This window comes from Dipodomys ordii, unplaced genomic scaffold, assembly GCF_000151885.1.
Source record: "Dipodomys ordii isolate 6190 unplaced genomic scaffold, Dord_2.0 Scaffold31, whole genome shotgun sequence".
Taxonomy (NCBI): Eukaryota; Metazoa; Chordata; class Mammalia; order Rodentia; family Heteromyidae; genus Dipodomys; species Dipodomys ordii.
Window position 1 is genome coordinate 6,058,105 of NW_012267247.1, and position 26,602 is coordinate 6,084,706.

General features: G+C 47.9%; 1 protein-coding gene across 4 annotated transcripts in view; it reads left to right on the top strand.

Moving 5' to 3' along the window:
- Positions 1-26,602, top strand: part of Abr (active BCR-related) — a 218,730-nt gene that overhangs the window by 156,486 nt on the left and 35,642 nt on the right. For all 4 annotated transcript variants that reach the window (XM_013016535.1, XM_013016536.1, XM_013016537.1 and 1 more), the window contains 12 exons: positions 3,308-3,415; positions 6,470-6,530; positions 11,412-11,464; positions 12,016-12,156; positions 13,984-14,105; positions 15,901-16,066; positions 19,993-20,115; positions 20,423-20,498; positions 21,005-21,109; positions 22,053-22,127; positions 23,473-23,570; positions 23,961-24,092. In XM_013016535.1, coding sequence (XP_012871989.1) covers positions 3,308-3,415; positions 6,470-6,530; positions 11,412-11,464; positions 12,016-12,156; positions 13,984-14,105; positions 15,901-16,066; positions 19,993-20,115; positions 20,423-20,498; positions 21,005-21,109; positions 22,053-22,127; positions 23,473-23,570; positions 23,961-24,092 — 1,260 coding nt within the window. The remainder of the gene's footprint in view (positions 1-3,307; positions 3,416-6,469; positions 6,531-11,411; positions 11,465-12,015; positions 12,157-13,983; positions 14,106-15,900; positions 16,067-19,992; positions 20,116-20,422; positions 20,499-21,004; positions 21,110-22,052; positions 22,128-23,472; positions 23,571-23,960; positions 24,093-26,602) is intronic.

Genomic DNA, 26,602 nt, shown 5'->3' on the forward strand with positions numbered 1-26,602 from the left:
ACCATTGAGCTATCCCTTAACCTTATGAGCCACATTTAAATATATTTTTTATTATCTTTAAATAGTTGTACAAATGTATTGCTGCCATTCAACAACACATTTTTAAATTATTATCTTTTCTTTTTGCTTTTTTTTTGGGTCCGGTCATGAGGCCTGAACTCTGGGCCTGGGCGCTGTCCCTCAGCTCTTCAGCTCAAGGCGAGCGCTCTACCACTTGAGCCACAGCGCCACTTCCGGTTTTCTGGTGGTTTATTGGAGATAGGAATCTCCTGGGCTCTCCTCCCCCGGCTGGCTTTGAACCACAATCCTCAGATCTCAGCCTCCTAAGTAGCTAGGATTACAGGCGTGAGCCACCAGCGCCCGGCTATTTCCGGCTTTTTTTTTCCTGCTTATGTGCTGCTGAGGATTCGAACCCAGGGCCTCATGCATGCAAGGCAAGTGCTCTACCACTGAGCCACCTTCCCAGCCCTAAATTATTATCTTCAACTAGTTGTACAAAGTGTTTTTAAATAGTGACCATTTATATGTACAGTGCATCTTTTTTTTTTTCAGTCCTGTGGATTATACTCATGGCCTGAGCACTGACCCTAAGCCTCTCTGTGTTGAAGGCTAGTGCTCTACCACTTGGGCCACAGTATCACTTCTGGCTTTTTCTGTTTATATGGTACTGAGGAATTGAACCCAGGGTTTCATGCATGGTAGGCAAACACTCTGCCACTAAGCCACATTCCCAGCCCTGTACAGTTCATCTTGATCAGTATTATCCCTTCTATCATTCTCCCTCTGGATTTCATCTATCCCATTTTTACCTACCTCTTCAAGTTTCCTAGCTCCATTTATATATATTTATATATATATATATAGAGAGAGAGAGAGAGAGAGAGAGAGTTTTGTAGCCACTTTCTTCTTCTTTTTTTTCTGATACTTGGGCTTGAACTCAGGACTTTGTACTTTTTTTTCCCCTTGGCCTGGGCACTGTCTCTGAGCTTCTTTTTGCTCAAGGCTAGCATTCTACCACTTGAGCCACAGTGCCACTTCTGGCTTTTTCTGTTTATGTGGTACTAAGGAATCGAACCCAGGGTTTCATGCATGCTAGGCAAGCACTCTACCTCTCAGCCACATTCCCAGCCCCAAGGGCCTTGCACTTTTTCTCTCAACTTTTCACTCACAGCTCATGCTCTACCACTTGAGTCATGCCTCTGCTTTCAGTTTGGAGATAACAGTCTTTCGAATTTGTCCTCCTGGACTAGTTCTGGACACCAGTTCTTAGATCTCTTTGAGCCACTAGCACCTAGCAGTAGCAACATTTTTTTAAGTGAAAATAGGACTGTGGATTTAGCTTAGAGATAAGAGTACTTGCTTATTAGCATGCCTGTCACCGGTTTTGATCTCCACCACAAAAATAAAATAAAATCATGTAAAATAGAATAAACTGGGCATGGTGGCAGATACTTATAGGCCCAGCTCCTTGGAAGGCTGAAGCAGGATGATTACTTGAGTCTGTTAACTCAAGGCCATCATAATGAGACACCCAAAGCAAACCAAAATGAACAACTGTGTACCAGTGGCTCATACCTGTAAAACTAGCTACCCAAGAAGCTGACATCTTGGGATCACCGTTCAAAGCTATCCCATAGGAAAGCCCATGAGACTCTTATCTCCAATTAACCACCAAACAAAAAGCTGAAGTGGGAGCTGGGGCTCAAGTGGTAGAGCTCTAGCTTTGAGCACAAAAACTCAGGGAGAGTGCCCAAGCCCTGAGTTCAGGCCCCAGGACTGTCACGAAAGACCAAGAACAAAAACAAATAAGAGATAAACAGAAGAAATTGATTTTTAAAATATATTTTATTTATTTCAGCAGATCTGAATGTTATCATTTCAATATATAATCCATAGTTATATAATTTATATCCCATGTTGCATACTTTACAACATGATTTTAGATATACAACACACTTCAGGTTACACTATTTAATGGTAGATGTCCAATAGCCACATGTAGGCTGAAGGTATGGCTCTTATGGTAGAGTGTCATGTCTGCCTAGCAAACACAACCCTAACTTCATAATCCAGTACTATAGAGCCAGGCACTGGTGGCTCATGCCTGTAATCCCTAAATACTCGGAATGCTGACATCTGAGGGTTACAGTTTAAAGCAAACCCAGGCAGGAAAGTCTGTGAGACTTTTATCTTCAATTAGTCACCCAAAAGCCAGAAGTGGAGCTTTAGCTGTAATGGTAGAGAACCAGCCTTGAGTGAAAAAACTCAGAGATGCTACAAAGGCCCTGAGTTCAAGCCTCAGGACCAAGAAAAAAATCCAATACTATGAGAAAAGGATGGAAGAAGGGATGGAAGAAGGAACGAAGGAAGGAAGATATTTGTTAAGCAGTAGGCTAAGACTATGCCTACTGTCAGCTTTACTAGTTACTGAGAAGTTATTCTCCAAATAGTTATACTAACTTAAATCTATAAGCCTTCCATAGGAGTTTGTATTTCTTCACATTCCCCCATTTTTGTCAATCTTGATATCAATAAACTTTTAAATTTCAACCCTTCCTACAGGAATGGAATAATTTTTCATTGTGGCTTTAATTTGAATTGCTTCCCTTTGTTCTCTTAGGAGGAAATATGTGTACACAGCTTAGAGAAGCGTTGCCATAAATATTCGAGAGATTGAACAAATGGCCTCAGTTTTACCATTTGCAGAAAGGAATACTGGGATCTGCCCTGCCACCCAGAGGAGGCAAGGCTTTTTATGATGGCAAGTCAGGAAAAGCTCTGTGTCCAGTTCTGGGTGGCATGCAAGTGTATAGTGAGATGGGTTCTGACTCATTGGAGACTGAGGAGATGGGGACAGAAACTTGATTCCCTTTAAATGCTCGGCCCTAGCACCAGGAATAGGTAACCAAGTAGGCAACATGTGCCCACCACTCCTGTCTTCTTCTGCTCCAGCCAATACCAAGATGTGAAACAGGTATAAGGCCTCAAACCCTAGGAGACTTTATTGTGATGAGTTCAATTTCTAGTGTTCCAATAAAGGCCCTACCTTCCTCTCCACCCCCTCACTACCCCCTCTTAACCTTATTGGCTAAGCCAGTTTCCATGGAAACTGTCAAGTTCAAAGGGATACTGTAATATGTTCATCCCTGCCTTTCCCCTCATTTCCAGTAAGCCCTTTGGGGCTAAGTTAGAAGTTCTGAGCACTAAGGGAGCTCCAGGAGCTCTAGATAAGCTTTCATCCATTCATTAATCCTCTCCCCATCCCATTCCTACCCTCCTTTCTCCATTTTCTGTCTCCCCCCTGCAGGCCAGCCAGCTTGGTGTGTACAAAGCATTTGTGGATAACTATAAAGTTGCTCTGGAGACAGCTGAGAAATGCAGCCAATCCAACAACCAGTTCCAGAAGATCTCAGAGGTAGGCCGCTCCTCTCAGTCCCTGGGGCCCTGGGAGTAGCCTGGAACCTTCCAGCCTGTGAATAAGTCTTCTCCTTTGCTTGCCTATCAGGGAAGCTGTTCCCCTTGTGGGTAACTTTTGGCCTGACATTTGCTTTCTTGCACTTGACATTTTTCCTCTTAATATAAAAATATTGATCAGTTTGATTTTTTTTAATTCCATTTCAGGTTAGAAAGAGGAACAGGCAGTGTTCTCCTATGCTGTGGTGACCTTGAGCAAGTTATTTCTTTTCTCTTGGCCTTTGTTTCCTCCCCTGTAGAGTGGTCTGCTGGGATTTGTCCCTGCAGATAGACAAGTTCCATCTCAAACTTGCTCGATGAGAATCAGTGTGACCCTGTTTAAAATGTGGGTGTCTAACTTCCTTCCCTGCAGCTTCTCATTCAGAGGGCTAGGTCTGAAGGCTGGGAGGGGCTGGCAGGAAGGTAGAAATCTTTACTCTAACAAGGTACTAAGTGATTTTTATAGATCAGGAAGGAGGATTCAGGAAAGTCTGGACTTGGTGATCTTTTAAAATTGTGGCAAGCCAGGCGCCAGTGGCTCATGCCTGTAATCCTAGCTACTCACAATCTAAGGATCACAGTTCAAAGCCAGCCCAGGCAGAAAAGTCACTGAGACTCTTATCTCCAATTAACTACCAGAAAAGTGGAAGTGGTACTGTGGCTCAAGTGGTAGAGCGCTTGTCTTGTGCTGAAGAGCTCAGGGACAATGCCCAGGTCCAGAGTTCAAGCCCCACAACCGACAAAAAAAAAATAGATCCATGCCAACCCTAAAATTGCAGGCTTACAAACAGACAACAGGACTACTTCAGGAGAGAAGCAGCCCTAGACTGTCCCTGCTATTATAGCTAAGTCCTCCCCACGTGCTCCTCTGCACGCCTTGCCATTGGCACTTCTATCTAGAGTAGCAAGGAGGGGCTGCTGCTATAGGATGCTTCAGGAGCACCGCCCAACTCGTCCTTTATCCAAAAAGGCCCCAGAAATACCCCTAAGCCATCAACTTTACAGGAAATACCTAGCTCTGAGCCCAAACCCAAGGCAAAAGAACCTCTGGGGATTTTTTGTTGTTGTTGCTTTTGTGTGTTTGTTTGTTGTGGTGAGGGAGCATTTCTACAGTTTTAGAAGTCCTGCCTTAAAGGTTCCCCCTGGCTCTTTTCTTTCCTTAGCTCTGATGCTAGAATAGTTAGTGAATCTCAGAATAGCTTTCCTGAACCTGCTAGGGTTCTGTCTGAATTTGGAAACAACCAAGAGAACATATAGGAGTAGGACAGATAGAAGTGAACATGTCAGCTTGATTATTAGAAAAAGCTAAATTGGAACATGTAAGTTTGGGTCTGTAGCCACATGGGACTTGCTAACACTTCATCATTGGAAGTAAATATATCTATTGACTCCCTGGCTGAAACAGGAAGCCACAGGTCCCTCCTAACCATGGTGGCAGAGCCTGCCTTTGTAACTGAGGATACAGAGAGAACAGGCCTGAGCTCGGTTTCCTCCCCTCAACCCATGGATCAGATGAATCATCCCCTGCCTGAGAGGATGGGGAAAGGGCTAGGGAAGTCCCTCTCTATGGATTCATGAGACTGGAGAAATGGTGCTTCCCCTCATGGCTCCCAGCTTGCCCTAGGAACAAACTGGAATTCCCTTATCTGTTCATAGCCTAGGGAGTGTCCAGAGTATAAGATCCCTACATAGTCTTCGTTGATTGGCCATTCTGTATGCAGTGGCAGGAGCCCCTTAGAGTCTGCCCACCCCAGAGTGCAGAGCCAGGCTGTGGCCCTCTGCCAGGTGGCTGTTCATCCTGACTCACTCTATGACGATGATGCCATTCGTGCTGCCGTTGCTTCCTGCTGGCGCTGCCATTTAATTACTGCAATTAGGCCCTTTTCCTCTACAGCAGGAGTGATTTCATACCTCTAGGCTGCACTGGAGGGGGCGTGGAGCAAAATTCCCTAAAGGTAGGAATTGAGTGAGAGACATAACCTAGAGAAGCTGAGTTCCACACACACCCCCATACACACACCTACATCACCATACACACACACACACACACACACACACACACACACACACTCACACACAAGCTCTGTCTCTGGAGGTTTACTCTGTCTAGAAACAGCTGGAGACAGAGTAGGAAATGAGGTCTTTCCTGCTGTCTGGGCATTTCCATCCCCTAGGCAGAGCAGATATCACCTGGGTGTCTGACCTTGGCCTCACCTTGCCCCCTGCCTTTCCTGGACACTTTTCTTTCAGGCTCTGTATACTCAGCCTGCCAAGGAGGGATTGCATTTCAGCTCTAATTGTTGGCTGCACTTTCCTGTTACCAAAAGCTGGACATCTTCTTCTAAAGAAAATAGGTTACATTGTCCCTGGAGACTGTTTCCAGCACTCACTTCAGGGTACTTAGCATAGCTTCAGGAGGGGTGGTGAAGAGTGTCAGGTGGGCTGGAAGCAGGCTGAGTCCCTCCTGAATAAGGACATGTGGTTTGGACTGACCTGTGGAGCTCAGCATCCCTGCCCCAGGTCTGCCTCCTCCTTGCTTCCCTGTGCAGGTGTGCAGCCCTCCACTGGCTCAGGGCTGCTACTGCTCCCACACCTGGTGCCTGTAGGTGCAAACCCTGACTTCCCTGGCTTAGGTGTATACATTCCTGAGAAGTGGCTGCTGAGGGCACATGTAGTGGGGTCCTGCTATTGGCCGTGTTTAGGGAAGCCCTTGGTTATTTGTGAGGGGCATCAGCAGGCGGGTGTAAGAAGTTCCTTTTATCACTGTGCTTCCTACCACCAGTCGTAACTCTGGTACCCAGCGTCCTCCTGTGGCCCCCACTCTCACAACTGGACTCTGGAGTCTCCAGGGATCCAGACGATAAAGCAGAGGTGGCCTGTGCCCACAGGTCTCCTTTGTCTCCTTGTATTTGCACTCCTGGCTTTCAGACCCCCTCTTCTGCCGCGCTCACCATTGAGGGAGGGGTGGGGGGGAGGGGCACACTCCAGGTAGTGATTCCTCTCCTCCCTCTGGCAGGAACTCAAAGTGAAAGGGCCCAAGGACTCCAAGGACAGCCACACATCAGTCACCATGGAAGGTACTTGGGGGGAGCGGGCTGGTTTACAATCACCTTCCTTTGTCTGATTTTGTGAGCTACAGATTGTGTGAATGCATTGCCCTCCCTGTTTGCGTGTGTGTGCACGCGCAAGCGCGCATCAGTGTGCTCATGCACGTGAGGAATCCAGCCTCTCCTCTCTAGGCAGCGGGCCAGCTACAAACGTGCTCCTCCTTAGGATGCCAGCAGGCGCTCCATCCCTCCTCCTTCCCTCCCTCCTCCCACTTTTCCACGCGCCTCCTGCCCTCCCCCTTGCTGGAGGAGCACTTGCAAGGAAGGAAGCGGCTGCTTGATTCTGTGCAGCAGCGGCTGTGCAGCAGCGGCAAGGTGGCTGAGTGGCCAGGCTACTGAGGGGAGCCAGGAGCCAGGAGCTTGGAGCGATGGCTGCACGCCCCAGCTACAGGCACAGAGGCTGCCATGGAAATCCTCTTCATCATTCGCTTCTGCTGTAACTGCACCTATGGTAACCCAAGCACCCCTCCATGGGAGGCGGTGTGTCTTAAAGCCACCTGGGGGTTGGCTGGAGCCGTCTTTAATATGGCCAGCAGGATTTGGGTGGGGAGGTGCAGCAAGGGAAGGGAGGCTGGGCAAGTGGCTGGACCTGCATGCATTCCTCTTGGAGCCGGGGGGTCATCTGTAATTGAAGTGTGGGGGGCACTTAGGATAGGGGACTTAGAAAGGGAACAGCAGGGCTAGAGGTGTTCCCCCCCCCATCTCTCTGTCTTTATCACACATACACACACACACATGCACACACACACACACACACACACACACACACATCTGTGGGGAAACTGGTGGCTTAACGTGTGCATGACAGGATTTTGAGCAACTTCCTGGAGAGGTGAAAGAGAGAAAGTGACAGGCTGTGCCTACAAGCAGAGTAGCCCTAATGGCAAGGAGGAGGGCAGCAGGGGTCAGGCAGAGAGCATGCCAGCCAAGGCTAGAGAGAGAACTTGGGAGTTTCTTTGTTTGGGAGAAAGGAGGTTGAACGGCCCGGGTATTGTGTGCTCACTGCACATGCTGCCTCCTCTCAGGACTATGCCAGGAGGGCAAAAGGAACTGGCTTGTTCCCTAGAGGTTTGCTTCTAGCCTCTAGCGACCCTTGGGACCAGGTTTCCACACTTAGCATGGAGGGCTGGCTTGAAAGAGGGGGGTGTGGCAGGCTGCTGCTTTGTGAAGGACACACACACACACACACACACCCTTCAGCGGGAAAGACCCAGAGTATCGTCCGTGTAGCTTTCTCAGAGGGGGCCAAGGGTGGTGGAGATAGGCATGGGCCATCAGCCTGGCTGATGTTTAAGCTGACCTAGGCAGAAGCCAGTGGGCACTGCTGTCCAAGGCAAGAAGTGCCATCAAGGATGACCTGGGCTGCCTTTGGCAGGCATGGAGGGCACATGTTACCTCCAGGCCAGCTACTGGGGGCTCTTGTAGGTCGGAGCAGCAGGTGGCTGACTTGAGGACCTTCTACTTCCCTCCTACCAGGCATTTTGTTTGTACCCTTCACCCTCACTGTGCTTGCTTATTTCCGTGGTAACCTGGCGCTCCTTGTTACAGGATGAATTGAGGGTGGTGGCAGTTTTCTAGAAGAGAGATGAATGAGCTTTCTTGGGGCCCTTTTTCAGGCCATTGTGTCTGGGGGGCTGTGTCAGACCATTGTCCCCTTTGCCTTTCTGGTTGCCCTGGGTCAAAGACCACTTGTGGTGGAAGCAGCCTAGAAGGCAGCTCTTTGCAAGACAGAAGCACCCTTGTGGTCCCTGCCTCTCAGCTGATTCCAACAGACTGGAGTCAGAAAGAAAGCTGGACTTGAAATTGGACTGTTCAGTGAGCATAGGGAAAATGCTGTTTTTTGTCTGACTAGTAGTTGGTCAAGTCTCAGCTCTGCTTTAAAAAAAAAAAAAAGTATGTTGGGGGAATGGTCAGCCCTTTGTTTCCTCTTCCCTCCCCAAAAGGAAGCTTAGTCTTAGTGAAGCAGTCTGAGGACCTGGAACTCAGGGTTTCTTTGATTCCTATGATATTGTCTTTGAAGTCAGTTTCAGTGCAGTGAATAAAGAATGAAAGAACCTGCTAAGGAAAGGGCTCTCCCTGGTAGTGGGAAAGGCCAACTTACCCATCCTGGAGTCCCTTTCTGAGATCCTTTCTATGGTTCATGGAGTTTCTTCTCCCAAGGAAAAAGATGGCTCAGTGTTAGGAGCATGGGTAAACTGACATTCTAAACCCAGCCACCATGTCCAGCTTTGTGATTGTGAGTAAATTTCAGGTGTCTGTGCCTCTGTTTCCTCAACTGTAAAGTGGGTCTTGTGAACATTGTTGCCCTTTTAGTCACAGGAAATAATGTACATAAGGCAGTTAACTCAATGCTGTTAGACACAGAGTGACTACATACAAACTGGAGAGAAAAGCTTGTTCAGGGAGACTGGCTTGCTATGGTATGGTTGGTGGTCTGATTTTTGGACTCTGCAGGTGTTGTTTGCAAAGGCCCTGGTCAGGGAAGCCTTCCTGGGATTAGGGAGAGATAAGCATAGCCACTTGTTGGATGGCCACACAGAATAGAATGGTGAGGATTGGGGAAAGTGAGTTGCCTAGGGACAAGAAGAAGATTGTCAGAGCTAAGAATAGGTAAAAGCCAAGAGCTCCTGGGGCAAGGGTAAATGTACAGGGCTGAGGGGAGCACAGATAATGGGATGCCCTTCCTCTCCTGGTTTCTTCCATACCTGATGGTGATCCAAGGCTTTTCCCTGTCCTTCACTCTCCCTACTTTTTGTCCTAGCCACCTTCCCCTTGTCCCCTATCCCAATCATCCACAAGACTCATTCCACAGCCCCTTGTCATATGGACTATTAAGGTGACGGCAGACATATTAATAACCCCCTTCTGAAATTTGATCCACCATTTGTGCTGGCTTCTGAGCTTAGTTAGCAACTTCTTCCTTCTGGAACCTGGGAGAGGGAGGGCTGGGAGAGCTGACACCGCAGTGTCAGCTTTCTAGGGGGCTGGGACTCTGGGCCCACCCTGGCACCTGTCCGATGACCTTGGACTTCCTTGTAGGTCTCTGGGGTTCTCTTGGTATAATTCTCCCTGAGGATGGGCTGGTCCACAGGTGGGTGGGCCTATCCCCTGAGTTTTATCCTCACTGTCCCAGGATTCCACAAAGTTGGTTCTGCCTGTTTTAGCTCCCATAGCCTATAAGCAGGGTCTCTAGAAATTGCTAGATAAGAAATGGCTATAGATAAGTCATAGGAAGTGTATTTGCCTAAAGCAGCCATTATCAGCCATTATTACACATCGGTATCAGCAAAGCAGTTTTTTAAAAATGCTGCTGCCCTGTTTTGCCCTGCAGAGATTTGGGTTTAGTGGATGGGGTGAGGACAGGCATCTGTTACTTTTAAGAGCTCCCCCAGTGGTTCTAATGGGCAGCCAAGCAAAGACTGCAGATAAGGCTCTTGGCACACCGCTGAGACCGCATCTTCTTAGCTGGCAGATTGTTCCCTGAAGTGTCTGCCTAGCAATTCCCAAGGTATTTATATCTAGGGCTTCAGGGGACTCTGGTTAGGGTCTGGCTGGAGCATGAATGTCATCTTGGGAATCTATTACAATGTCATATCACTGAGCACCCAGTGAGGGTCATCCTTCCCAGACCAGCATCCTGTCTCATGTTGCTGCTGTGGCAGGAAGCCAAAGCTTATGACCCCATGGACTGGTGCATCCAGGTGCAGGACCAATGCTGAAGCACCATGTTGGGAGGGGCAGGGCACAGCTGTCTGCTGGAAAGATATTTGGAAGTATTAGGCTGCCAGCTGCCACCTCCACCTGTTCTTGCTGAATCCTGGCAATCCTCATTTGGTGTCTGGGTCACAGAGGGGCATGGAACAGAGGGACTAAGCTGAGCTTGCATTATCCCAGCCTGCTGCGGCTCCCCTCAGCCTGGCCCCACCTGAATTCCTTTAGGAAATCTTTGTTCCACAGACTGCTACCAGCTTGAGAGTTTTCATAGAGATCTGGCCTGCCTCTGCCTTTGCTATTCTGTTTGAGGCTCAAGTTCACATAGAAGTCTTTGTTCAACTGGGTGCCAGTGCCTCACACCTGTAATCCTAATTCCTCAGGAGGCTGAGATCTGAGGATAGTGGTTTGAAGTCAGCCCAGGCATAAAAGTTCCCCATGAGACTCTTATCTCCAATTAACCACTCAAAAAAAAAAAAAAAAACCCCACAGAAGTGGAGCTATGGCTCAAAGTGGTAGAGTGCTAGCCTTGAGCAAAAGAGCTGAGAAACAGCACCCAGACCCTGAGTTCAAGCCCCACAACTAACAAAAAAAAAGAAAAGAAAAAAGAAAGGTCTTTGTTCATGAGATGGGACCAAGTATATGGATCAGATTGTAGTCAGTGTTCCCAGATGGTCCCACCTTGGACTGGAGGAGCATGAGAATTATGAGCACCAAAAGATGCCACTCCTGGAAAAATCCCCTTGTCACCCTCTGCTATCCTAGAGCCCTGGGAGTGCCCCACCCAGAGCAAGTTGGACCACTATGAGGCATGGATTAGTGTGATTGGGGCATATGTACATGGGAACATCTGCTCTGAGCCAGGCCAAGGCCAGGATGGGCAGGAGAGATGGCCCTCAAAGAAGTTATATAAGATGGGAGTTGAGATAGGTGGCTCTTGCTACTGTGCATCTGTCTTTCTGTTGCTTGGCCTGCCTAGGAGTAAGAGTCAAGTACAGGTTGCCACAGAATCTACTTTGGCTTCCTGCAAGTGGTATTCACATGGGGAAGTGAAGTGGGTGGGAGATGAAGCTGGTCGCCAAGGTCTTGAGTGATTCCTATACTTCCTCATCCTATCTCCTCTCCCTGCCCTCCCAACAGCTCTACTCTACAAGCCAATTGACCGAGTCACTCGGAGCACGCTGGTCCTACATGTGAGTGTCAAGCCCCCTGAACAGCCAAGAAAGGGTTAGGAGTTTGGTGGAAGGGCGTAGGAGTCACTGAGACTTCATTTGGGGAGCTGGGCAGAGAGAGGGTCCTTGGGCCCTAACTGCACCTGTCTGGCCTGCAGTAACCATGGCAACCTGGCCAGGGCCTAAAAATAGCTTGGCTACTAAGCTTGATATTTGGCCAAATGCTTCCTAAGAGGCAGGCACTTCCTACTTCCCCATCATAGTCTCCAATGTCTTGCAAGCAGGTGCAGGATGGTAGAGGGCATCTCTCCCAGCTGTTTGTTAAGATGAGACTTCACCTGGCCATCCCCACCACAGGGGGAAAAAATCATGATTGCAACAAGAATAAAGGGAAAGTTCTACTTTCACCCCAACTGTTCTGACTCTTCATTTTTAGTTTAGATTTTACAGGCAGGATCAAATTAGAGCATGGGTTCCTGAGTGCCCCACTCAGAATTCTTCTGATGAGAACTGAGTAAATGTCCACCCAGAACCACTTGCCCCTACAACGCGCCACCCCCATCTTTTCCCAGGACCTGCTGAAGCACACACCTGTGGACCACCCAGACTACCCACTGCTGCAAGATGCCCTCCGCATCTCCCAGAACTTCCTGTCCAGCATCAATGAGGATATTGACCCCCGTCGGACTGCAGTCACAACCCCCAAGGGGGAGGTAAGCCCAGGACCCTGCAGAACACTGCACAGACACCATACCAGGAATGGCAGAGACCACCCAGGCTCGGAAATGTCCCCTGAAAACACTTAGAAGTGGTACAACAACTACCCTTAGGGGCTCTTCTTGGTGGAAGGTGGGGGTAGCACAGTGAGGGAAAGCAATATGAAGAAATTGGGGAACAGTGACCTGTGTGGGCCAGCAGCCTGGCCCAGATACCATGCTTTCTATCCAATAAAGGTAATTAAGTGGTATTTAGGAATGAAGGCTGGCTGTGTTTATGTTCCTTTGTTACATTTATGAGCCTCCAGTGTCTCCTGGGAAGGGAAATAATGAGGGACAGTGTCTGGAGCATGACTAATGGTGCATGGAGATGTCTGTGTGCCGTTCCTAGCCCTGGTTTGCGACACCCCAAGTGCCAGTAGTTTGTTTACTCTAGGGATATCTGAAAAGTCTCCAGAAAGCTTCAAATACCATCAGTTTCATATTGTCTTCAACGTATCCTTTCCACATTATCACCCACAAAACGTAGCATATGTAGGTCACACAGTTTATGGTGCAGACAGGGAAGGCCGGCCAGATAGTGGCAGCTCCAGAGAAGCATGCTGGCCCTGAGGGAGTCAGGGAGGAGACTCCCCAAGTGAAGTGCTCCTCACTGTCAGGGACTGCTACTACCCCAGTGGTGGAGTCCCAGGGTCCCTCCTCTGCTGAGGATAGTGGAAGAATCCACCGAGAGCTGGGATAAGCATGCCTGAGTGGATCTGTAGGTCAAGATTTAGCTAATCTTTCCTTTTTAATTTTGGTACTGGAGATTGAACCCAGGGCTTCCCTGCATGCTAGGCAGATGTTTTACCAGTTGAGCCACATGTCCAGCTCTAGATTAACTTCTTAGGTTGAAGATGTTCACGCCAAGACAGAAAAAAACCAACTCATTCCAGACCTGGGTCCATTTAGGAGAGAGCTTGCTTGCTTGCTTGCTTGCTTGCTTGCTTGCTTTTTCTTTCTTTCTCTTCCTTCCTTTTTTGGTGTCAGTCCTAGAACCTGAACTTGGCCTTATCCCTGAATTTCTTTTGCTCAAGGCTAGCCCTCTACCACTGAAACCACAGCTCCAATTCTGGCTTTTTGGAGGTAGTTTATTGGATAAGAGTCTCATGGATTTTCCTGCCCAAGCTGGCTTCAAAGCTGAGATTGAAGCCCAGCACCAGTGGCTCACGCCTGTAATCCTAGCTACTAAGGGGGCTGAGATCTGAGGATTGCAATTCAAAGCCAGCCTGGGCAGGAAAGTCCGTGAGACTTTTATCTCCAATAAACCAGTAGAAAACTGCAAGTGGTGCTGTGGCTCAAGCAGTAGAGCACTTGCCTTGAGCTGAAGAGACCAAGGACAGTACCCAAGCCCAGAGTTCAGGCCCCACGACAGACAAAAAAAAAAAAAAGAGCTGAGATTGATCCTCAGATCTCAGCTTCCTAGGATTACAGGTGTGAGCCACCAGTACCCGTCAAGCTACTATTTATTGGTAACATATGTTAGGGACTGGCCTGTTATACATACACCATCTTGATTAATCTCTCCTCACAAGGCAAATAACATCTGTATAGCATGCATTGTATGGATGATAAATCAGATTGTTCAGGGAGGTTGCCTGGGATCATAGTTGACAATGGCAGAGGCTCAATTCAGACCCACAGCTCCAAAACCAGTGCTTTTAACAAGCAGTCAACACAGCCTGCCCCTTCAGTCCTGCTCAGCTGGGTGGTATCACCAGGGCAGGGCAGGCCCTCTGCTGCACTCCTCTCTGAATAAGCTGGGGGCTTTGTCGTCTTTCTCAGACACGACAGCTGGTGAAGGATGGCTTCCTGGTGGAAATGTCAGAAAGCTCTCGGAAGCTGCGGCATGTCTTCCTTTTCACAGATGTCCTCCTGTGTGCCAAGCTGAAGAAGACCTCCGCAGGGTGAGTGTGCTCCTGGGGTGGGCAAGATGAGGACTGAACTGCAGAAACCATGATCTGCCCCTGGTGGATGGAGCCCGCAGCCACCTGGAGCAATCTGTATTTGGGCTTTTTTTTTTAATAATGTATTCATTAATTTTATTTTACTATATAACCTTTTTTCCCTAAAAATGGATCATGTTTTTAATTATAAAGAAAATATAAGGTTAAAAAAAAGAAAATATAAGGATATTGCAGAAAAACCCAACATCCACACCAACAGTTAACAGCTATATTTCCTTCCTAGGTTTTTAATACTCCTGTTGTTTTTTCATGTGGTTGTAATCAGAGTGAATGCTCAGTTTGGGGCTCTGCTTTTTCTATTTTAGATCATAAGCATTTTCCCTGTTGCAGCCTAATCTTAAATCATCATTTTACTTTCCTGTACAATGCTACCAGTAGATATAGCATAATTTACTTAAGCATTCTCCTCTTAGTAGATATCTCAAAATTTCTTCCAACTATAATTCAGTGAATATTCATGAAATCTGCCATCATTTATTGAGGTCTTATGTCATGCCAGATGCCAGGACAAACTCTTGGGTCTTTACTTCTGCCCCTTCCAAGAGCTCTACGTAGTCGTTATTACCCCTCTCTCCCAGATCAAAGTTTTGGAGAAGGTAAATAAGTTGCCCTGGGTCATACAGCTCCACGTGAAGAAGATGAGAATTAAAATCCTCATCTACTTCCATCAGAGTATTGGGGGTCTGCCCGGTGCCACAAGCAGAAAAGACTGTACAGCGTTTTACTTATTTTCCTACTTACATTGATGGATTACCTCCTCCGTGTGTCTTGTACAGTGCCTTATAATACAAGGGGAGACAGACCATGGGTTCACTGTGACACTAAGGAACCAGAACAAGGGTAGAAGTCTAAGTCCTAGAGGTACTTGGAGAAGAGGAGATCATTAGGAGCTTCAATAAAGGACTTTACCCTGTGGAACCAGATTCATTCAAGATAGTTCCAAAGCAGAGGTGGCAATGATAAGCACACAAACCTCTGCCTTCAGTTCTTTGCCCCTGGCAGACATTGCTAATCAACCATGACACTCTTTCTCACTAGACTTTGATGTAGTTTTATAATCCTCAATCCTGTGCCCTATAGCCTCTACTGATCAGATTTAATATTTAGAATAACATCTGTAGCCAATATTCACCCTAAAGAATAATGAATGTAAGCCTCAGTTTGGATAGGCTAGAGGAGAGAAAAGAATATGGGATGGGGAATAGGAAAAGTATGAGCTCAAACAAGAAAGAGTCACTTTTTTTTTTTTTTTTGGGTCCAGTCGTGGGGCCTGAACTCTGGGCCTGGGCGCTGTCCCTCAGCTCTTCAGCTCAAGGCTAGCGCTCTACCACTTGAGCCACAGCGCCACTTCCGGCTTTTTCGTTTTGCTTATGTGGTGCTGAGGAATCGAACCCAGGGCCTCAGGCATGCAAGGCAAGCGCTCTACCACTGAGCCACCTTCCCAGCCCAAGAGTCACTTTTTTTGATACGCAAGTGATTTAGGATATTTAAAAACAAGGTCCTATTGGATCAGAAAATTGGTAAAGTGAAGAACAGAGCCCTCGCTGCTGGCTGACTCAGTAACCAACTCTTCTTACTCTATGTGTGTGTTTCCTCGAAGGCAGGGATCATTTGTGCCTCTGATGAGTTCTCAGTAAATCTCTTTCAGGTTATTTTTGGTTCGGGGCCCAGCAGTTCTGGGTTGGAGAGCCTCCTTCCTCTTGGCTCATGCCTCCCTTGCTTGGCTTGTTTGCAGAAAGCACCAGCAATATGACTGCAAGTGGTACATCCCCCTGGCCGACTTAGTGTTTCCGTCCCCTGAGGAGTCTGAGCCTAGCCCTCAGGTGCACCTCTTCCCAGACCATGAATTGGAGGACATGAAAATGAAGATCTCTGCTCTCAAGAGTGAAATCCAGAAGGAGGTGAGCAAAGCCTGGCACCTGAGCGTGACACTGTTTTGACTGGGACTCTTTGAGCTGTGTGTCCAGCGGGTTGGTTTGTAAGGTATGAGTGTGTATGGGGGAGGCAGGATGAAAGCATGTATAGTTGCTGGAAAAGCCCCTTACTAAGGTGGAGCAGCTCTGAGGCTCTGAGAGATGGAGAGACAAGGAGCCAGTGCTCAGTATTTCGTGGGCTTAATTTTGGTAATTTCCTGGAGAACAGTGGGTGTTGACCACTATAGAAAAAGAAGCAAGGGAAGAATAACAGGCATAGGACATATGCAAGAAAAAACTAAGCCAGGAGCTGATGCCTCCTGCCTGTAATTCTAGCTACTCAGGAGGCTGAGATCTGAGGATTGTGGTTCAGAGACAGCCTAAGCAGCAAAGTCTGTGAGATTAACCACCAGTGGTGGAGCACTAGCCATGAGCAAAAAGAGCTCAGGGACTATACCCAGGCCCTGAGTTGAAGAGGTGTGTGTGTGGGAGGGGGAAGGAGAGAGAGAGAGAGAGAAACTAAAAACAAAATTAGAAACTGGCAGATCAAGCAAGCACATAGGAAGAGAGGGAACTTGAGTTTCTCTCAATTAACATGCCTGACCTACAAATACTTGTAAAGCTCTTGCTTTGACAGAACTGAGACTCTTAATTCTGACACACATGAGAACATTCACAAATATTCATCCTTATAATAATTCACAAAAACAATCTCAATTTTTTTAAAAAGTAATAATAATTGGTAGCAGACAAGTTATGTTTACAGACATCCTTCAGAACTAAAGCACATATAAGCCAGGCGCCAGTGGCTCACACCTGTAATCCTAGCTATTCAGGAGGCTTCTAGCTAAGGATCTAGGCTCAAAGCCAGCCTATACAAGAAAGTCCATGAGACTCTTATCTCCAATTAACCACTAAAAAAGCCAGAAGTAGATCTGTGGCTCCAGTGATAGAGTGCTAGCCTTGAGCAAAAGAAGCTCAGGAACAGTGCCCAGGCCCTGAGTTCAAACCCCAAGACCAGCACCAAACAACAACAACAAAACTAAAGTATTAATTACATGATGAGAAAGTTAAAACTTTGATGTTAAAGAAATTGTGTCTAGGAATTTGGCTTAGTGAAAGAGTACTTGTCTAGCATGCATGAGGCCCTGGGTTTGATTCTTCAGTAACACATAAACAAAATTTTTTTTTTAAGAAATTGAAAAAAAGAGGGGGGGGAGGCTGGGAAGGGATGTGAAGGGTAAACAAAGGAGGAGGCTGCAATGCTTGATAAGAAATGTACGCATTATCCTGCCCATGTAATTGTAACCCCTTTGTACAGCATGTTCACAAAAAAATAAAATAAAATATAATTTTAAAAAAATTGAAAAAAAGAAATTGTGAACTACTAAATACAACATGCAAATGGGTGATGCCTTGGTTGGTTTGGTCTCTTTGTTGCCTGTCTAAACTTGGTTTAGACCTCTTCTTTTTTGGGAAGCCTTCTCCACAATCCCTACTCCCTATTCCTGGAGTTCACCTTGGCTTGGCTTTCATGTACTGATTATAGTTGCTTGGTCTGCTGTTTTGTTGTTGTTGTTATTGTTGTTTTTGCTGGTTGTGAGGCTTGAATTCTGGGCCTGGGCGCTGTCCCTGAGTTCTTCAGCTTAAGGCAGGTACTCTACCTCTTGAGCCATAGAGCCACTTTCAGTTTTCTGGTGGTTAATTGGAGACAAGAGTCTTTCCTGCCCAGGCTGCCTTTGAACCAAGATCCTCAGATCTCAGCCTCCTGAGTAGATAGGATTATAGGCATGAGCCACCAGTGCCCAGCTTGGTCTACTTTTTCTCTTCCTTACTGTTACTGGAGCCCCAATGAATGTCTCTCTCTTTTCCAGTCCTGTGCACAGTACTTAGCATGTAATAACATAGTGCACACATGGCTGGACGGCCTCTGAGGAAGGAAAAGATTGGTTATTTGGGAGAGGTGGATGTTCTAGGACTATAGTTTAGCTAGAGGCCTACTAGCCCAGAGGAAGCTCCCTGACCAGCATAGGTGTTCTCCTCCTGAAAGGTTGGGAGGAGCCTGCTTTAGTTGTGTTTCACTGCTACTGTCTCCACTCTATAGATGTCCTACATGCAACCCCCGCACACACACACACATACACAGGGGTTGTAGGGATGAACCAAACACATCACAGAGCTCTTTTCTAGGACAGAAGGCAGACAGTTGTGATACTGCTATGGGACACGAGTCATGTGACAAGAGTCACTGTATAGGCAGAGGTCTTGTTTCCTGAGTCACTGAAGGAGCAGAACATGTCTCAGTATGTAGCTCAGGCTGGCTCTCAAACTCATTATCCTCCTGAGTACTGAGACTACAGCTGTGAATCAACACACCCGGCTGAGATTGATTCTTTTTTGTTGTTGTTGTTGGTGGTGGTGGTGGTGGTCATGGGCATGAACTCTGGGCCTGGGTGCTGTCCCTCAGCTCTTCAGCTCACAGCTAGTACTCTACCACTTAAACCACAGTGCCACTTCCAGCTTGCTCTGCTTATGTGGTGCTGAGGAATCGAACCCAGGGCCTCATGCATGGGAGGCAAGCACTCTACCACTGAGCCACCTTGCCAGCCCCAAGATTGATTCTTTTAATAATAAATGTATTTTTTCTAGTTATTGATATAATACTGGCTTTTGATAATTAAAAAAAACGCTCACAATACTGAAGTTAACAAGATAAAACTTACCTCCCACTAACAGTGTGAGGTCTATTTTAGACTTTTGTATGCTTATATGGTATGTATGGGAGGGTGCACACATACATATAAATATATATTATAAATATATTTGAGTTGGAGGAGCAGTACTGAGGTTTGAACTCAGTGCCTCTTGCCTGCCAGGCAGGTACTCTATCACCAAGCCACACCCCCAGCTGCTTTTAGCACTGGGGTTTTTGTATTGTTGTTTGTTTGTTTTCTTTGTTTGCTGGTATTTTGGCCAGTCCTGGGGCTAGAATTCAGGGTCTGGGCACTGTCCCTGAGCGTCTTTTGTTCAAGGCTAGCATTCTACCACTTGAGCCACCTTCCCAGCCCATCTGAAGATTTTTGAAGTGCATATCTGTTGTATTTTTAACATGTATCTGTTGTACCTAGGACTTAATCTATGCAGGTGACTAAAGAACTATGTAGAGATCTATTACCACTGAAAGATTTTCATTGCCTCTAGTTACCTAGAAAAGGGGACTTCCCAGAGCCGATCACGGGACAAAAGGAACAAGAGGAACACTTGGGGCACAGCATTATTGAGGTTTCTAGAGAAGTATGGAAAGGAGAACAGCTTTAGATTGGCCAGTTCAGATAATATTGAGGGCCTCTGGATTTGGAGATAATTCAGTTGTCTGGTCCCTACCCCTGGTGGTTCGAAGCAGAGGAAGTTCTGGCTTGGTGTGTGAGTTAGATGCTGGGGTAGTTTGGGATTGGTCCTTGGATTCATAGGCTCAACTCAGGAAAGTACACACAGGAGAGCTGGTTAAGCATTGACCTTCCAGGGAAGGCCTGGTTCTCCTTACCTTGCTAGCTATCCCATATGTGAAAACATATAGAAAATACAAAACCAGTGGCTGGGAAGGTGGCTCAGTGGTAGAGCGCTTGCCTTGCATGCATGAGGCCCTGGGTTTGATTCCTCAGCACCACATATGGAAAAAGAAAAAAAAGCCGGAAGTGGCGCTGTGGCTCAAGTGGTAGAGTGCTAGCCTTGAGCTGAAGAGCTGAGGGACAGCGCCCAGGCCCAGAGTTCAGACCCCCACAACCGGACCCCCCCCCCAAAAAAAAAGAAAATACAAAACCATAATTAACACACAGGGAGATGTTGTGCTTAGCTGCTGGGTGAGATGTGGTGTCTGAGTGTGAGAGAAACCATCTGTGCCTCATCCCCTGCAGAAAGCCAACAAAGGGCAGAGCCGGGCCATCGAGCGCCTCAAAAAGAAGATGTTTGAGAATGAGTTCTTGCTGCTGCTCAATTCCCCCACAATCCCATTTCGGATCCATAATCGAAATGGAAAGGTCAGAAAGGATATCCCCTTCTTTATTCTAAGGCTTCCTACTACCTATAGCCCCAGACCCTCACTTCTCACGAAAGCTGCCATAGTTCCAGCCCTGGACTCCCTCTCCCTGCTGATGGGGAACCAGTGCCCTCTGCTGGTCATCACTGGCACTGGCATGCCTATCTGGCTTCCCAGAAAGGTCTTCTCCAAGCTTGGGAGGGAGGGGGAAGGGGCAGGGGAAGACTTGGGTAAGATGGCACCTTGTTGGGAACTCCAGAATTTGGAAATCAATTTGAGCTAACTGAATTCTCATCTCCTCTCTTCAGAGCTACCTGTTCCTACTCTCCTCAGACTATGAGAGGTCAGAGTGGAGAGAAGCAATTCAGAAACTACAGAAGAAGGGTAAGTAAGGTCCTGCTCTGCCCTGCCCTGCCCTACCCTACCCTGCTGTGCTACGTGCTACCCTGAGGATGTCTATGGCAGGACAGTCCTATGCATGTCCAACCCTTCTTACATCTGGTATCTTCTCCTTTCTTCAGTCCTCACAGCCACTGTAAGATGCCAGGGAAGGTGGCCCTTAGATTTTGTTTACTGAACAATCAAAGAGTTGAAGTGATTTGCTTAAGGCATTTGATGATTAGTGATAGTAGACCCAGAGCAGAGGACAGAGAGGTTATCCTCACTTAATCTTGCTTTCATCCTTTTACACACTGAGCCTCTTCTCTTGGCTCTCCTTCCTACTGTTGTCCCTCTGCCAACACCACAACTGCACCTATTCAGATGTCTTTACTTCCACATCCAAATCTGTTTCCTGGCAGTATTCCTCCAAGGAAGAGTAGCAGGTATCCCCCCTACCCTCCCGGGTTGGGCCTGATGCCCCTCCCCTTCTCTTTTGGCTCCTCCTACAGATCTCCAGGCCTTTGTCCTGAGCTCAGTGGAACTCCAGGTGCTCACGGGATCCTGTTTCAAGCTTAGGACTGTACACAACATTCCTGTCACCAGCAATAAAGATGGTAAGACCTAGAACCCAGGGTTGCCCAGCTAGCACATTCAAGCCCCAGGGTACTGCTGAGGGTGTCAGTAAGGACTCAGCAGGACTTAAAGCTACATGGCTTAACTGTGCTCAGGCTGAGACTGTTCTGTTACCGTGTACACAGAGTTCCCAGTTGGCCCCCAGGTCCTTCTTGCCTCACTCTGGCTTGAGAGAAGAGTATACATCTTGACCCAGAGTGTGGGGATGGTTTCTGGTTTGTGAGAAGTCTGACAGTGGCAACAGAGTCTAAAGTGTGGGCAGGAGAACAGGAAGATGGTGGTGGATAAGGGGTCATGTATGAAAAACCGGCCCAGAAGTTTGGAGGAACCAGATCTTGGAAGGCCTTCAATGGCAACCAAGTGAGTTTGGAAGTCATTCATTAACTCCAGGAGCCTCCGCAAAGCTTTTGAATAGAGAGATCTATAATCAGGCTGGAAAGTAGCCCAGAGCAGGTGAAAATTATTAGCTATGTTGTCCAGAAGTGTGCTATTCTGTGAAAGGGATTTTTGATGCCTTCCTATCTAGCTTTTCTAGGGCCTGTCACGTCCCAAGCAGAGCCAAGCTGAGCCTGCTCTCCTCGTTTAGCACCAAGGGATTGATTAGTTTATTTCCATTTTGAGAACTTAGAGGAGGGAAGCTATGGTAGGCAGGATTCAGAGGGCAAGAAAGTATGCTGAGAATTGGTACCAAATATTGGACCCAGGACTGTAGGGATATATGTAGGCTGGCCTTTCAGGCTGACCACAGCTCAAGTTGGAAGAGGCACAGTGGGCTTTGGAAATTTTTTTCAGCCTGCCACCAGGTGGTGCTGTGGGACCAAGGCTCGGACAGTCTCACTCTTCTCTTCCTCCCCAGAAGCTTGGGGTAGAAGAGAAGATAAGCTTCTCATCCACCACCCTACCTGGGGCTTTTTTCTCTTGCAGATGATGAGTCTCCTGGACTATATGGCTTCCTTCATGTCATCGTCCACTCTGCCAAGGGGTTTAAACAGTCAGCCAGTAAGTGCCTTTCTGAGTTGTAGAAGTTGGGTGCCTTTGCTCATCTCTGACTTAAAGCCCCTATAGACCTGCTCCAATCTGCACAGGCCGGTACCTAAAGATGTGGGGCGTTCCCCTCCCCCTTTCTTTGAACCAGGTGAACAACCTTACCCTGCCTTTTTTCTCCGTCTACTCTCCTCTGAGCCCTCCTTCCAGGAATCTGAAGCTCTGGAGCTTCTGACTCCTCGAACTCTGTATCTGCCAGGTACCCATTGTCTAACCTTGGGCAAGCATCTTAATCTCTGAGCCTCAGCTTCCTTCTCTATGAAAGGCCATCATACCTGTCTGTACCACCCTGAGAGTGGGCTTGAATGTGACCACGGATGTCCTACACCACCACACCCTCCTTTCCTCCCCTGCTCTGTCATCATCTCCTAAATGTGTAGATTAGTAACACAGGTTTCTAACATTTCACAAAAATCTGTTTATGGGACTTTCTTGCCTAGGCTAGGCTAGCCCACTACTACTGAGCTGTACTTCCAACTCCAATTATACTATATCTACTTTTTAAACCACATGAAAGTCTGAGTCTGTCTAACCCATTTGCCAGGTGAAGAAACTGAGTCACAGAGGTGATAGGACTTCAAAATCAAATCAGATCAAGAACTCTTGTCCGCCTCCCTTTCCCACTGCCTTCTCTTGCTCTCCAGCAGGCAAGGTCTGCCCTTGCAGTTCTCTACAGGCACCTCCCTGGGTGTTATTGTTGGCCACCTGCACCATCTGGGGAGCCTCCTGTCCTCCTGAGGTGAATTGGTCACCCCCCAGTTTCCCCACCAGTGGGGAACAGTACCTGTCGTACTGTTTTGTCATTTATAATTTGCCTCTCCTACTGTGAATTCTTTGAAGGCAGGAACCAGGCCTTCTTTATCCCTTGGATGACTAAGTCTAGAAAAACTGAACGATGCTGTGAAAACACAGAGCACCTCCAGCATACATGGAGAAAATGAGAACATGGCAGTGTTTTGACAGTGGCTTGGTGTGTTCAAAGCCTTTGGAGGATCATTATCTGCCCTGATGCCCCAGCACTCCTCTATGGCACTGCTATCCTCTCCACTCAACACACAGGGAAGCTGAGGCTTAGAGGATTCCCAACAACCTGCCCGGGTTACATGGGGGTACAGTAGAAATCTATGCCTCCTTGTACCACAGCCCAGCCCGTCCCTTCAGATCATTTCTAAAGGGGATGTTGGGAAGCTAGATGCACTCTCCCCCTTCCCAAGGCCATCACCATCACTACCCCTGCCCTGACTTCATGCCTGGGCTTCTCAGGCCTTACTTGGTATGTCTGTCTGTCCTTCCCCTGCAGATCTATACTGTACCCTGGAGGTGGATTCCTTTGGCTATTTTGTCAGCAAAGCCAAAACCAGGGTATTTCGGGACACAACAGAGCCCAAATGGGATGAGGTGAGTGAAGGGAGCTGGTGTTCCCCGCAAGGACCTCTGATTCACCTATCATACCTGTCCCATAACCTTATCTACTAGGGATGGCCAAGCCAGTAATTTGCCTCAACCTTGTCTCTGTAACCCTGCTCCTTCCCCTCCCTATTTATCTAGCACCGGCCATTGTGTGTGTGTCAGTGGGCATCAGACACTAGGATTTCAACTCAGGCTCCCAAACTTGACTTCATCACTCATATGGAGGCCTGTAAGAGCTCCAGAAAATAAAGACCCTTCCCATGTCTTGCCATGCAGTCTCTGTTCACCCCACTCTTGCATAGCTGAGGCCTACATCTGTCAGGAAACCACATGCCCTGGCTTCAGCGGCTCATGACCCTTTGTCCCATCTCTCCCCAGGAGTTTGAGATTGAACTGGAGGGCTCTCAGTCCCTGAGGATCCTGTGCTATGAGAAGTGCTATGACAAGACCAAGGTCAATAAGGACAACAATGAGATCGTGGATAAGATCATGGGCAAAGGGCAGATCCAGGTGAGGATTCAAGGCACAGAAGGCCCTTCTCAGGTGTCCTCTTGATCAAGGCACTTGCCTTTTTGAGTTTGGGTCCAAGCTGGTTTGAGAAAAGTTCGCCAAGGTTGTGGTTGTGCTGGCAATGGCTTCTTACCTTCCCCTCAGCAGCCCGCAGGGGCCTGGTTCCTCAGGCCGCCACAGCTGGCTCAGGTGGATCATCTATGCTGCTGTAGGATGTACTTGACGCATGGCTCCCTCTTTGGCTTTCTTTGGCTTTTAGGCCCCAGTGGTTTTTCCTTACAACACTGTGTTGAGAAGGATTCTGAGGCTGCATCATGAGCTGAAGAGAATACCATGTTTGCGGAGTAGTGTTGCCATGGACATGGGATAGGAAAGAGACACATGTCCCCAACATTTGCTCTTCCACAAGGGCTTGAGATCTGGTTGGGTTGCTGGACTGTCCTCCCCTGTGTTGGAAATCATTGTCTTAAGTTAGCTCCTCAACTAGAGTAAGTGCACATAGGGCTCAGCTGTTTCTTGGTGCTCTGTAATATATGGAATGAAACAAGCCTTGCTTGCTGGCTTGCATGCTGGAGACATTTTTCCAGTTTTGGAGATGGTTGCCATATACTTAACTATCAAGAGAACCAGGCTTGGAGTCAAGTCCATTCAGCATGGAGCCATCCACACTCTCATCTGGCCCCATGCTTAAGACAAAAGTTAGTAGAGTCTGTGACCATAAAATCAAAGGGAACAATGATGGGCTATGCCAGGCCTGAGCCATGAACATTGGGCCCTCCAGGCTTCTTGACCATTGCTGCCGATGGGACGGAAGTAGAATGATGGGACAGAACCGGAATAATGTGTGTGTGTGTGTGTGTGTGTGTGTTTGTAGGGGTTGTTTTTTGTATGGTGCATACTGAGGCTTGAGTTTGGTATTTGGCTCTTGATTGTGTGTCTTTGATGGAATTGAGATCTGGGAGGGGATGTCTCCTGCTTTCCCTCACTTGTCCCATTTGGTTGAGGCCTATCTACCTGCTTTATGTCATTCATGTTGCTGAACGCATCCCTTCCTGAGGCTGTGGGACCTGCACCCTGCTTCTCAGCGCTGTCACCAGGGAGATAGTGCTGCTAGGCAACCATATAGCAGCCCTTCATTACTTAGGAAATGGGGATGATTATGCGAGAATGCTCAAAATCCAGTCCCCAGAACCTGCTCTGTACAGGGATATGCAGTAGGAGCCCCATCTACACATCCCAGGAGGCTAGGGCAGGGGAGCAAGCAGAGAAGACATTCTAAGCTAGAGACACCTGTCCAGCCCCAAGAGACCTGAGCAGCTGCTGTACTCCCTGGGCCATTGATGGAACAGAAAGGTGAATGAGGACAGCCAGCTAGGTGGGCACTTGGTCCTGCAATCCCTTTAGAACTCAAATTCCAGGAGCAGAAAGTGTCATTCTCCTACCTGGACTTCAGGTTTCACTCCCCTCCCTTCACTCAGCTGCACAGGCCCTGGGGAAGCACGCTATAAATCATCACATCTTGGAGACAGGAGCAGATGGAGGCAGAGGGGGAGGGGAGACAGCCAGGTTATGTTTGGCAGAGCAGAAAGCACAGGCTGCTAAGGAAAATGTTTCTGTGTTTAAGCTTCAAGGAATGTTAAATGCCTGGGAGTTGATATTAAAAGAAACACAAACCTTCCTGCTGCCAGCTGACCTGAGCCAATAAGCCAGCAGTTCAGAGCCTGAGGCCCCCAGAGGCCTTTGAAGTCCCCCACCACTCAGTCTCCTGTGGATCCGGAGGGAGGTGTCCCTCCAGGGGCATGTGGTGGCTCATAAAGCTTTGCCCTGTTACTATCCTCAGAGCCACTGAGTATGGCCAGGCTGAGTAGACAGTCTGTACCAAGACATTCCCACATGGCCATGCCCCACAAAGCCACAGGATGGTCTTTCCTATAGTTCATCCCCACTTTCTACTCTGCCTTGTGGTCGATGAAGGGAACTGGCCCCAGCCCAGGAGCATGGCCTTGTTCACTTCAGCAGATCCTGAAGATAAGAGCTTGTGGTAGGGCTAGGATTCAACGCTTAAGGATACTTGAGTGGCCTGAAGGAAGGGTGAGGCAAAGGCCTGCTATGTTGTCTCCTTTCTCTCTAAGTCTGCTCCCACTCAGTCCAGCCAGAGAACAGCCAGGGCCCCATTACCTGAGATCCAGGCATTTGCTCCTGGAAGGAGTCCCCCTTTCTGGGTTTGCCAGATGTGGCCATGGCAGGGAGGGGGAGAAGGGAAACATGGAGGAGGAGAAGGGGTAGGACAGCATTTAGTGACCAATAAATAGCAACACTGATCCACACGTGTGTATCCAGCACTTAGGCTTTTGGAAGCTCTGTTGCCAAATGTCTTGGGTGATCTTGCACCAGCTCTACAAGGAACATAGCCAGATCTCCCCACCTCAGGATGAGAACACTGAAGCCCAGCAACCCCTGCTGACAGTACCTCTCCTCCATGCCATGGTCTTGTGTGGCCTTCATCAAGA